The following is a 13,589-nucleotide window of genomic DNA, read 5'->3' on the forward strand; positions in this document are numbered from 1 at the left end:
TCTTCCTGGGACACTTCTTCAATTTCTTCCGAAGGCATAGTAGCAGGAGGAACTGGCTCTTTTTTGCGAGGCTGGAAGAACATTGTGATCGGAAGTTGCTGCCGCTGCTTCTTTTTTTCGCTCGAAGAGCATCCTGTAGGTAGTCATGTCTTCATTGATTTTGTTGCAGAATTGCATAGAACAAACCATATCCTCGTCCCACTCTTGCGACAATTCTCTCAACTCCTTCGCAAGGGTGCAGAGCTTGGCAAGCCGTTCTAATGTTAAGCCCGTTTCTTCGACATTTTCTTGGGTCTCTTCCTGTGTTTCACTGTCTTCTTCACTGGCCGATTTCATCAGGTCTTCAAGGTCTGCGTCAGTTAGCAGCTGGGAATGGCAGTTCAACAACTCGTCGACGTCTTCAGTCGCCATGTCGCCAAACCCGTCACCTCCAATTATCGCAGCCAACTGCACAGATTTCCGTATTGCAGAGTGTTGAATCTCAGCAGGTGTAAATCCCTCGTCATCGTAAACAATCTGGGGCCACAACTTCTTCCAGCTTGCATTAACAGTAGCAGGTTTCATTTCTTTCAGTGCCTTCTGGATGTTCTGTAGGCACGTGGCTATTGTGTACTTCCGCCAGTATGCCTTCAAATTGAATGTTTCATTCTCATCATCTTGGGCAGCATCCACACACGCAACGAGGTCCGCCAAGGTATTCCTCGGGTAGAGGGCCTTGAACGCCCTGATAACCCCCTGGTCCATCGGTTGAATGAATGAAATTGTGTTGGGTGGCAGGAACTCAACCTGAATGCCCTCATGCGACAGATCAATTCCGTGTCCACCAGCGTTATCCATAAGGAGAAGGATCTTAAATGGCAAGCCCTTCTCTAAGAGATATTTACTGACTTGTGGGATAAAACACTGGTGGAACCAGTTGGACGTCAGCATCTTCGTAATCCATGCTTTTGGATTATGCATCCAGTACACGGGAAGGAGATTCTTATTTTTATTTTTCAAAGCGCGAGGGTTTTTCGATTTGTAAATAAGCCCCGGCTTTAGCAAAAATCCAGCAGCATTGCCACACATCATGAGGGTAACACGATCTTTGAATGCTTTAAAGCCAGAGGCTTTGGCTTCCTCTTTGAACTGGAAAGTTCGCGACGGCATTCTCTTCCAAAACAAGCTGGTCTCATCCATATTAAACACTTGTTCGGGCTTGTATCCACCTTGAGTGATAATTTTCTTAAATGTCTCATTCGCGTAAGTTTCAGCAGCGGTAGTGTCAGCAAAAGCAGCCTCGCCATACAGGGAAACGCTTTTCAGGCCGAAGCGTTTCTGAAACTTCGCGAACCATCCTTTGCTGGCGGAAAAACATTGTTTCTGAGGCTGGGAATCAGTGTATGTCCTTGCTTGAGGTTCATCTAGTACATCATCTTCGTCTTCTTCAGCATGGTCGCCATCGTCTTGAGTTTCCTTTACCGCAAAATTCTCATACAAACCCAAAGCCTTGGTTCGGATGGTGTTCGTATCCAAGGCTATGTTCTTCTTCTGGCAGTCGGCAATCCAGACTGCTAAAGCACCTTCCATACAGACGATTGTTTTATTACGAGCGGTAACAACTCGTTTCACTGACCTGCTAAAGGTGATGACAGCCGTCTTTCTAATGTTCGCCTCGTCCTTCTTAATTTAGCGAACGGTGGATTCGTTCACTCCAAAATGGCGGGCTGCGGCCGCGTAACTTCTGCCTTCTTTCAACATATCGAGAAGTGTCACCTTCTCAGCAATCGTCATCATTTTTCGGTGGCGTTTAGGCTCACTACCAGCCTTAGTAGAAGCAGAACGCTTGGGAGCCATTGTAGGGGTTAAACAGAAAGTTCAACAAAAAGTTCAACTTCAAACAGTCACGCACAGCACAGATTAAAGTTACACAGTAACGTAGCAGCATCTACCCGGTGAAAGAGCGGCAAACAAAGTGGCCGCAAGATGATGCTGCGGATCGGAGAAGTGGTCAAAACACCAATCACAGGCTAGATTACAAAACTTGGGAGCTGATTCGTCATCTATCAGCACTGGAACCAATCACAGTCCGTCTTACATCCTACGTAGTAGTTACAAATTCAAATACAAGGTACTATATACAGTATGCTTTACGTACGCTATTTCACGCTTGTTTTGTTGTAGGATATGTACGCTTATTCGAGATGTGATTTTTGCAACAAAGAACATTATTGGATGCAGTACTACGTACGTATACATACAAAAGATTCATGGAAAAGATGCACATCCATTACATTTGTAGTAGTAGCCATCAGAGCCTTACACCATTCAAATATGACAAAGTCAGACTGCATCTGATTTGCGTTTCATGTTTGATTTAATTTTACTACGTATACTGAATTATCGTATGATCACATTCTCTTTTCGTGTTTTATTTCTTTCTGTACTGAATTATATGTCATATGTAATGCAATAATTATATGTCATATGTAATGCAATGAACCATCAGTAAGAGCAGATATTACTAATTATTAATGGAATTAACAAAATATTTGGGGTACCGAACATGTTGCCGTCAAGTCTCTCTCCTCCCCTTTCTCTCTCCCTCCTCCTCCGCACACACCACCGTTAGCCGCTACTGTCTGTCTCGAAGGTAAGAACTCCATAATAATGTCACATTTTATTGCAGATCATAACCAGTACTGTACATAGGTAATTATTATTTTGTGATCGTAGGTTGTGAATTAGAACAATTAAAAACAAGTTTTTCCACTGTAACATACTGTTTTTAGGTGTTTTCAGAGGGTGGGAACGGATTAATTTTTTTCAGTTATTTTATATGGGAAAAATTGATCCGAGATACGAGCGAATTGACATACAAGCTCGGGTCCTGGAACGCATTAAACTCGTATCTCAAGGTATTACTGTGCTCAAGAACACAGAAAGTTAGTCAAAGGCCAGTAAAAAGAGTTGGGCGAAGAGACAGACGAACGTCTACTCTCACCAAGATAAAAGTAAAATGTGACGTGACAACAAAGGTGTGTCTGTGTGCAAGTGTGTGTGCGAGTGAGCAGGGTAGCCAGCTACCCGCCCTTCCACCCGCTAACTAGCATTGGGGTAGTTACACATCACTAAAAGTCTTATAGCTAGTCTTCCAGTTTCGCCGAAAGTATAATCCCTGATAAATAGAAAAAAGGTTTGTATTTAGTGTCGGAACAAATACAAAATTAAAATGTAAAGAGAATTTCCCACATACAACTCTCTGATTAAAAAGTCATCTTTTGAATGGTTCTTGAATAAAAAAAGAAAAAAAATATTGTAGAGACAAAAAAGTAGATAGATTGAAGTAAACCAAAAATAACATTGTTTTAATGGGGCAGATTCGTGCTCCTTAAGGATGGTGCTCCATCACATAATGCTCACTGTTAGTAATATTGCCTATGATGATCTCATATTTTCAACAATATTATAAAGTTATCAGTGATATTACTTTTTCAAACACTTAAAATATACTGTACACTATGCATTTCAATAATGTCTAACACAATGCTGTACTCAAAGAAAGAATTCAACAAAAATTAAATTTATTTCACCTTTTTTATTAATAACCATTTTATCTTGTACTATGGAAGCTAACCGAGATACCAAGATATTGTACAGCGTCATGTTTGCATCAGGATACAAATGTCCAAAATTGAAAACTAATGGAGCCTCCTGAGAAAAACCTTCCCCAACTGATGCTGCTCTTTCAATTAACAGTGCTCCTGCAAAGAGAAAAAAATATTGTTTTACAAAATAAAACCTAAAACATTGTCTGATAAAATACGGTATTGCTACCTCAATTTGCTTGAAAAATTAACAATTTTCAGGTTCCCTAACCCTTCAAATAGAAATAGCATTTTCTCTAGTCTGTAACCACTTTCAACAATATTCAGTAAACTCACGTTTCCAGTTGCGTAAAAAAATAACACAAGAAATAACAGAAACAAAGTTCAACAATATCAAAAGTTTAAATCAAGCATCCCTGAACATTAGAGACCTAATGGATGCAAACATAGATATGAGTTATGAAAAATTACCTTGTAGCTGCATTGAGCTAAACAGTACCTTTTTACTTGGAACCCCCTTCTTCGGCAGTAAGGTGAATCAAAACATCAAAAGTTTCAGATAAACAAGAATTTTACTCAACCTTTACCTGCCTAACTTACAAGCTACAGCACACTTTCCATAACTACCTTAACAAGGTTAGATTAATACTATAGTTTATATATGACATATTTGTTGTTGACGTTGTTAATAGTTTATATATGATATATCTCTTTAGACATTACTTTTTTTAGAATGATTTATTGTTAATTTGTTCTCTTCAGTTATTTATTTCCTTATTTCCTTTCCTCACTGGGCTATTTTTCCCTATTGGAGCCCCTGGGCTTATAGCATCTTGCTTTTCCAATTAGGGTTGTAGCTTGGATAGTAATAATAATAATAATAATGTTCTCTCCCTCTTTTCACTGACTCCACAAATCTTTGTTAACCCTTTTACCCCCAAAGGACGTACTGGTACGTTTCACAAAAGCCATCCCTTTACCCCCATGGACGTACCGGTACGTCCTTGCAAAAAAAGGCTATAAAAATTATTTTTTGCATATTTTTTATATTTTTTTGAGAAAATTCAGGCATTTTCCAAGAGAATGAGACCAACCTGACCTCTCTATGACGAAAATTAAGGCTGTTAGAGCAATTTAAAAAAAATATACTGCAAAATGTGCTGGGGAAAAAATAACCCCTTGGGGGTTAAGGGTTGGAAATTTCCAAATAGCCTGGGGGTAAAAGGGTTAACATATTTTTACTTCAATTACTTATGGGATGGACTGTTAATTTCCCTTTCATCATCACATGTTCAAATCATCTTGATTTTTGAGACTATGGTCAATATTTGGAGATATCAATTCACAAGCAAACTGTCAAAACTTAAAAATATAACAAATGTATTTAGTAGAGTATCATTTAAAACATGGAAAATAAAATGTCTGCTTTTAAAGACTAGAACAAGTTGTTTATTGCAAAGCAAATAAAAAAGAAAAAGTCTTGCAAGGCTAGAAGTGCTGCCTTGAGTACCAACACATAGATGCGAGTTGTCAGTCTTCGTCTGACCACTGACCTGATGCTAGATATTACAGAAGATGAATACCCCAACTTTCTTTTCACGCATCCGAGAAAAGTCTTGACTCCAGAGGGTAGTCAGCCTCTGTCGGCTTTGAATCGCAGTCCGGAGTCCCTGAGACATCCTGCCTCTGAACACCTTCGCCCTCCATTACACGCAAGGTTGAGGCAGCATGCTTCAGAGACTCTACCCCCCCCCCCCCCCCCCAAACAAGTATAACCATTCCATCCCAAGGACAGAACTAGGTCACAGGTACTCGTCATCTTACAACCTATGTGATTTATGACTATTCAACTTTGCGACTGTAATAACAAATCTGTAAAAATTGTACACTAATAAGACACATACAGTACTGTATTTCCTTAAAAATAAAATATCTTTTATAAAAATTAACTAATTTTTCTTGGTAAGTTAGTACATTATTTTCTTTTACTGATACTATACAGTATCAATTTTTATATTAAAAAACTTTAAGAAAAGTCTTAATGTGTCTGTCTAGTTCACATCATATGTCTGGTGATGTTATATTTCTCGCGGAAAGCGAACGGATAAATAGAGTGATTTCCTTTCAATAGTTACCAAATATATATTAGTATTCTCATTATCAAAATATTGAGCAACTAGGGGTCAGTAACGGTTGTTGTGAGTACAGTACAGTCAACCCGCACTGTAAGTTGACTTTATACTTTGCGATTACACTCATATACAAGACAGTGGTCGAAGCAAAGGTGATTAGAAACCCAAATGGGGGGACAAGGCTTTGCCCTGCATCTTCTCCAGTCGGATAACTACTCCTTAACCATTTTAAACAACTGATTCCAGCTCATACTAAAGTAATCTCCTTAATTAAAAGATAAGGGTTTGTATGATGCATAAGAACAAACAAAAAATCAAAACAGCCAATTGACAGCACCAGGAGTATGTCTTTACTCCCAGGTGGTTGAAGACAAAGTGGCTACTCAGTGTTTCTGTAGGGGGGTAAGGGTTTCCCGCAACCCAGTAATAAATTTTGACAGGCGAGTTCCAACCAAGTTGAAAACAAACACCTATTAAAGGACGAAGGTTTGTTTCCGTGTAGGAACATAATTCAATAAAGAATATATACTCACCAAGTGTTCCTGGTATAGCAATGGAGCCTTGGCCAATATCTAAATCTACAAAGATGGGTCTTCGTCCCATGCGGACAGCATAGTTCAGAAGTATACGACATAGTGTAGATTTACCAACATCTGTTGGGCCAACAATCATAGTGACTGGACCTCTTGTATCTTCACAATTGGCCAATCCTTCATCGGCTTGTCTTCTCATTCGCTCCAAGCAAGCATGCGTATTTAGGTACATTATCTGAAAAGTATATAAGTACAAAATTAAAATGGGTATACAGCACCAGTTTTTCAAATACAGTATACAGTTGAGTTTGTTTAGGGGTGTCACTTAAACATACTGCCCTTGCTGTACATATTTTTGAAATTTCTTAGTTACCAGTGACTGTCTCAATATGTTCAACATTTAAATATACTGGTACCAAGGAAAAAATGACTACTGTAATTTATTTCTCTACATAACTAAAAAAAATTTTTGAAACTTAAGATTCATTAACCTACATGATTACAAAAAAAGATAAATAATATCTTGAGTATTGTCAATTCTGTTAAGTGAAGGGCTTACCATGGGAGTCTCCTTTGCAATATAAGTACCCTCTGTGTTACCATTCAGTTTTAATGCACATCCATGCCAAGTGTATACTGCCACTTTTGCACCAGATAGGAAAACATATGGTTTATCTGGGGCTAACTCTGTACCAAACACTTCAGCCTTGCCTTGAAGAAGCTGTATGGAAGATTATAATACAAGATTAACAAAATGAGGAAATTGATGCAGACTTATTTTCTGCTACCTTGATTTAAGCATAAAAGGTTCTAATTACTAACTTTCATGAATAACTTGGGAATATAACAGTTAAGACAATAATTTAATTCTTAATTACTATCTAACATCATCACAGAGACTTTTTCAACAATACAAAAACTTTCCTAAGAAAGGGTAGCACTAGAAAGATAATACAGTACATTATAAATCTGGAAGTACTGTTTTTCTAGCCATACAAATCTGAGTCCCTTATATGGGATAGATACCAGTAAAGCTGGAGTGCTCGGCAGTTAAACTTTTATAATGAGGTGTAAACAGGTGGTCGATACCCGAATAAGGAAGGAGACAATTCTGAGGGTGAGGGTCAGATTTAACATTCCATACAGGTCCCACTGAAGGGAACGGAGGACCTTGGTTGCATACCTGAGTGGTAGTCTCCCTATGAAGAAAAGAGTACTGTCCAAACTACATACAAGTGTGGATTGCTCTACTGATGATAAAACCTCAATTATTACAGACCTGATTTATAGCCAGGCGATAGACATCCATTGCTGGCTCTATGCAGGAAACTCCTTTCTGCATCTGGCCTTTGGCCTGGTGATAGCCTTTCATAGTTGGCTCTGAACAATATATTCCCCCAACTAGGAAGATAACCACTCATACCAAATCGAATGTCTTCTGGAACATCTCTTTGTTTAAGAAATTTGGTTCACAAGGCCGTCTCCAACAGCGATCGCTCCAGTGGTCTCTAAGCGCCACTAGTCTCCAGCCAGCAACCTCCCATTCTATCTTGTCGAGGTGCCAAGAGAATTACCTAGGTGACCCACTCTTCTTGTCAATCCCAAGGCTCCATAATAGGCAGAATCCCCTGTACTTCACGGGTGGAGACTATGCAGCATATCATCCGAGAAAAAGGCTTTTCGCAAGGAAGCATACAAATATGTGGATACCTATGAAGGTCCTCTACAGCTGTCTACCAGGGAAAGTCATCTACTATGATCTTGTCACAGATAAGCTATTCTCTGGTTGTACCTTTCCTGCTGTTAATGCAGATTTGCTCATCTTCCTTGAAGGACTCTGGTTTGTAGTCAGGAAAATTGTAAAATACTTTTAATATTGAACAACAAGGGAAGCGATACCTCTCTGAACCTGCTGATATGATCATCTGATGGAAAGAATCTTGTTTCTATTGTGTCCATCAGCATGACCAGGTACTTTACTCTCTGCTTGAAACCGAGAGTTGACTTTTCACGATTCACTACGATCCCCAGATTGAGACAAAAGAAGTGTACTGTAGTAGATCTCAATCCTGCAATTGCCTTTCAGAAAAGGCCAGGACCAGCAAGTCGTCGAGATACCTCAACAGAAAAATATCACCTCCTCGTGGGTTCCAGCTTGGGAAGCAGTATACTGTACAGCTTAAACAAAAGGGCTGGGCTTTGAACTGGTACACTACTCCCTCGAAGACAAACCGGAGGAACTTTCTCTATGACTGATGAACACTTATTTGAAAAGACATCCTTCAGATCCACCAAAAGCACAAAGTTTTCCTCCATGATGGCACAGTATTTGCCTTCTCCATGCTGAATGGTGCTTGATAAACAAACTTGTTCCACGGGGAGAGATCGATGATGGTCTCCACCCCCCAAATCAACTGTAGAACCCTCAAGAACTGTTTTGGAACAACTTTATGAGCATTCTTCTCCTCAACTGCCTTCACCTCAGCTGCCAAATCTAGAACTTTCAATGATTTTGGAGGGCAACTCTAAAGGACCATCAGTGTAAGTGAGGGGAGGCCGTAGATCTTCAAAGGGAAGGCAGTAACCGTCCCAAGGATTTCCATGCTGCTATCAGGTTGCCCAATGAAATGAGAGACATCACCCATTTGTGGCAGCTGGAGGAGAGGACTGCCGATCTCTGCGCCCCTTTTTCCCCTTCTTACCTCTACCATCCCTCCTGAGCTGGCAAGGTTCGACAAAAATGGGTGGAGCACTACCCGCAACTTTTTACATGTTGCATAATATTTTTCTTAATTCTGACCATCTTTTACCATCAGATCTTCCCAGAATGTACCATCCACTGCATAGTACTAGGTATGTACAGTAGTTAATTCTAAAAGTTGTGCTTTCACCATCATAAAGCTAAACTTTACACAGTATTCTAGAAGTTTTAGTTCAGCTATGCCCAGATTGTGGAATGATCTTCCTAATCAGGCAGTTGAATTTGTGAAATTTCCCAAGTTCAAACTTGAAACAAATGTTTCTATGTTGAACAGCCTGATATCAGTCTCTCTTCATAGTTTAAATATGAAAGATCTATTTTAATGTCACTGATCTTATATTTTACATTCATTGTTCATTACCTCTCATATAGTTTATTTCCTCATTTCCTTTTCTCACAGGGCCAATTTCCCTATTGGAGACCCTCGGCTTATAGCATTCTGCTTTTCATACTAGGGTTGTGGCTTAACTTGCAATAACAATAATACTACTAAAGGGAGAAACTACATGAGGTCCCAATTGCCCTTTGCAGACAGTTGGAGCTTTCTTCAAAGAGGATCCTGATGGCATGGCAGTCTCTCCACAGCTACCTTGAAAGGATATGGGGCCCTAAAGGTAACTGCACAGTGGATGAGGGGGCCAAGGATAATCTTCCTCCACTTCTCTATCATTACTCAACATCAATGTTACCTCCTGTGCAATTTACCTAGAGAACCAGGAAACAACTGCATCCCTCCTCTTCAGGACTCGGTTCATTGGTTAGCTGACTGGGGTGCCCAAATGGTCACTGCCTTTGCACAAAACAGAACTAACTTGTTGTACCAACATCTCTGGATTTGACAGACACTCAGTAGTGATGGTGAAGTAAGCAATGGCACCAAACTACTGGTAGATCCATGATGCCACCTGGAGGTTGGCCATGGAAGAAGTCTCTATAACAGTAGACTTAAGGACAGAAAAGATTGTGCCCTCAGCTTTGAGTCTTTCCAAAGGCAATCCCACTGTAAATGCAAAAACTGTGGGATCCACAGGAAGAGGACATGGGCTAGCACCCAAAGGTATGTAGAACCTCCTGTCAAGTGTGAGGTAAGCTATATCTCACTCAACCAGCTAGACGGCAGTGAACTCTCAAGGCCAGAGATCTGAGAATTTACTCTTTCCAAGGCCACACGAGCAAGCTCCAATCATGGCTACTCTAGAGAGGTCCTTGATCTTTGAGGGGCACTGAAACGCTGATCAATGAACGTACATCCCACAGTCACAGGTGTCCTAGAGATGCTCCAAGTTCATTGCACTCACATATGAGCAAAAAACTGTTGACAAACACTGTGTCAGAATTCTATGCCTTTGCTGACATTTTTTTCCTCACAGAGCAAGCACAATCTGGACCAAGAGTGGAACAGGGAGAGTACCCTAAAGAGGTTGAAGAGAGGCCCAATCAAAGATTGGCTTCCTTTCGAAAACAGAACTGCCTTTGGCAATCACAGCCCAGGAGACTGACGAAATACAGCATAATTTAGCCTCGGTGCTACATATTAGTGCGTGTGCATCGGGCAATGTCATTTACATACTGATCACCAGGTAGTGAATGACCTTGTCACTGTTAGCGAATACATCATGGAACATCTCTGTGCTTGTAAGACTGCCGAGAACAGTTCTGAGTGGTCACCTGATCTTGTACCAGGTCACATATGTGCATGGAAGCTTTCTGGTGTGTGGAATAGCCAACCAGGGAAAGAACAGGTGACAGATAATATTGTTCCCTAACATGTGAGTATGTGGGAGAGTCACCAGTGACCAGGGGGTAATGTTCACGAGGTGACCAATCACAAGGAGATTGATCACGAGGTGACCAATCACAAGGAGATTGATCACAAGAAATCTGAAGGTCATATTCCCGAAAATGAGAACACTAGGGCCTGTATTCCCAATCACACTCACATGGAGATATGTCTTGTTGCTCTATAATGCTAAGAGACCAATTGCTGGTTCCTTTCATTCCTGGTTATCTACTGTGATGGAACCCCACCAAAATCCAACCTCTCTCGCTTCAGAACCAAAATATCTTTAGGAAGAGGGAGTGAGGTACACTTCAAGAGTCTAGGAGAAAGGGCACACAATCAGTCTGATGAGACCAAGCACCAGCAGCAGTGTTAACTCCAATTAAAAGTACTGTGATACATTCCTTATCTGGGTAAGTTTTTGGTATCACACTGTCTCTAACATTTGTAAGCGAAGAGAGATCAGTTGGAGTCTCACCCGACTACTGTCCCTGTCGTTTAGTATTACTGGTCAGCATCAATGACCTTTGATGTCAGGATGCCAGAAAACTTCAAATCAATCAATCAGTATTACTGAATATCTTCTTATAAGTAGCAGTGTCTAAAGAATCTGATGAAAATGAGATAGAGGAGGAAAATGAAATAGAAGAGGAGGAGCAACTATATTTCTTCTTGCCAGCCTTCTCTAGGAGTTTACTTAGTACAAACAAGGTCTGGTGAAGCATAGTTTCCCAATCTAGTGGGAGAAACTTGTGCACTCGTTGGTAAATGATGATTCAGAGTCTATACCTCTTGCACACTCAGAGACATATTACTCGAGAGAGGGAGCACTCATAACGCACAGAAGGACTATGATCCTTTTCGGTAAGGAGAACTTGTTCCTCCCGACACTACCTTCCTTGTTGAACTTGTAGGATGCTAGAAAACCTCAAATCAATCAATCAATTAGACAATCAGAGACGTCTGATTCAAGGCCAGAATATTAGCCAGCCACTCTAGTTCAGCCTCGATGACAATGTCATAGTACAATAGTTTTATTACTTTTCAAGGGATTAAGTGTTAAGGCTAGCATTTCTCTGGAAGGATTACCCTGTAATGCCAGGGAATTCCAAAGGCATAGCACAGTGTCATCAACGGAAATAAGATCTGGAACTTTAGAGATTCCTCCACAGGGAGAGGCTCACCTGTTTCGCTAAGGGAAACAGGCGAATCTCCCAGCCTCAAGACTAGTCCAAGCTAAAGAAAAAAATTTCAAAAGCCAAGTTTGAAACAAAGCCAATAACAAGTCTGTGATATATGGCTGCTAGATTCAAAATGACTATTCAGTATACCGGCATGAGGGCAGAACTTCCCGCCACCAGCCGGTAATTACCATCTGGGCAAAATATGACAAATTTGAAAATAATTTATATTTTTCCTAGCCATACAGCTGAAACTAGCCTTAAAACTTTTAGCGAGGTCTATTACCCTTCACTAGTTAGCGGAGGTACACCAACCAACTCCCTCAAGCACACAGTAGCCAACACAAGCCACTTTGCTATTCCAGCAGGTCTTCCTGAGAGTAGGTGACGGCGGATCATTATGTGTAAGGAACTTTAGGTTTGTATGGTTAGGAAAAATACAGTAATAAACTCTGGGTCAAAGTTGAGCGTCATTTACCCCCATCCCCTTGAATGGGCAATGTCATAGGACAGACTGTGTAGCTCAGAGAGTCTCTTTGCAGAGACCAGAGCTAAAGGAAAAACCATCTTCAAAGTCAGGTCACAATCTGAGGAACGACTAGGAGGTTTGTAAGGAGCTCCTTTCAGGGATTGTAGTACTTGTACTACATTCCACGGAGGCGGTCTGACTTTTAACTAAGGGCATGGTAAGTCAAAACTAAATATGAGGAGGGATAATTCCGTCAAGGAGGAAATGTCAAATCTGTTTAGTTTAATGGCAAAGCTTAACCCCTTCGCAGCAATGACGTCGTTATGTCAAAAACATGCCTGGTGATACAGACAATGAGTCTATATAAACCATATACTCTACAGGTTAAAATAACTTCTATATCTTACCAAAGAGTACAATATAGCACATGGTTGTATCTTACACACAACCGACATTCAAGAAATTTCACTAAAAATCTCCTCTCCCTGATATTAGCCCCTCCTCCTCCTTTCTCCAGCTAACCAACGAAGTCTTTTGGATTCTTGCTTTTATGATTGTGTAAACATTATTTCCGTCTGTTTTTATGTTTCCATAAAGAATAAAACCACTCTCTCTAGACAATGGCGACATTCCCTATCTGAGGCATTACTCAAACCCCCTCTGACACCACCAGCTTAGAAACGTAGGGATCCTCACATCTCACCCCATCACCAATTGAAACACTTGCAATTGTAGTCTGTAATCATGATTATGTAAGGTCTAATTTAGCATATTTCTATGTTGCAGGGTGCCTATTTCACGAGTGGGAAGCTAGATCTACACCTTGAGGAATCATCAGATAGGATACTTCAAAGAGAATTCGTCCTGCGCTGAGGTTACTCCTGCTAAGCAAATAAAAGATTGTTTGAGCGGACTCAAGCTAGTAGGTCTAGGGAAAGGATTAGTTGACATCCTGGGTGAAGGAGCCTCACTCTCATCTCATATTCCTTGCCAGAGAACCTCTAGAAGGGATTACCTATTAGGAGAACCTGGTAGCCCTAAAGAGGGTCACCGCTAACATACTGTGTCAACAAAGAGATTCCCTTGCAGAGAAAGTCTGAGTTGCTTCTCTTGGTGAAGCAACCAGGACTTCCAAACAAACCACAA

General features: G+C 40.6%; 1 protein-coding gene across 3 annotated transcripts in view; it reads right to left on the reverse strand.

The window, feature by feature from the left end:
- The window catches only part of cbc (crowded by cid), a 66,347-nt gene that overhangs the window by 28,192 nt on the left and 24,566 nt on the right, over positions 1-13,589 (reverse strand). For all 3 annotated transcript variants that reach the window (XM_068354505.1, XM_068354506.1, XM_068354504.1), the window contains exons 3-5: positions 6,812-6,973; positions 6,253-6,487; positions 3,573-3,743 (exon numbers count right to left, since the gene is read on the reverse strand). In XM_068354505.1, coding sequence (XP_068210606.1) covers positions 3,573-3,743; positions 6,253-6,487; positions 6,812-6,973 — 568 coding nt within the window. The remainder of the gene's footprint in view (positions 1-3,572; positions 3,744-6,252; positions 6,488-6,811; positions 6,974-13,589) is intronic.

This window comes from Palaemon carinicauda, chromosome 30 (genome assembly GCF_036898095.1).
Source record: "Palaemon carinicauda isolate YSFRI2023 chromosome 30, ASM3689809v2, whole genome shotgun sequence".
Taxonomy (NCBI): Eukaryota; Metazoa; Arthropoda; class Malacostraca; order Decapoda; family Palaemonidae; genus Palaemon; species Palaemon carinicauda.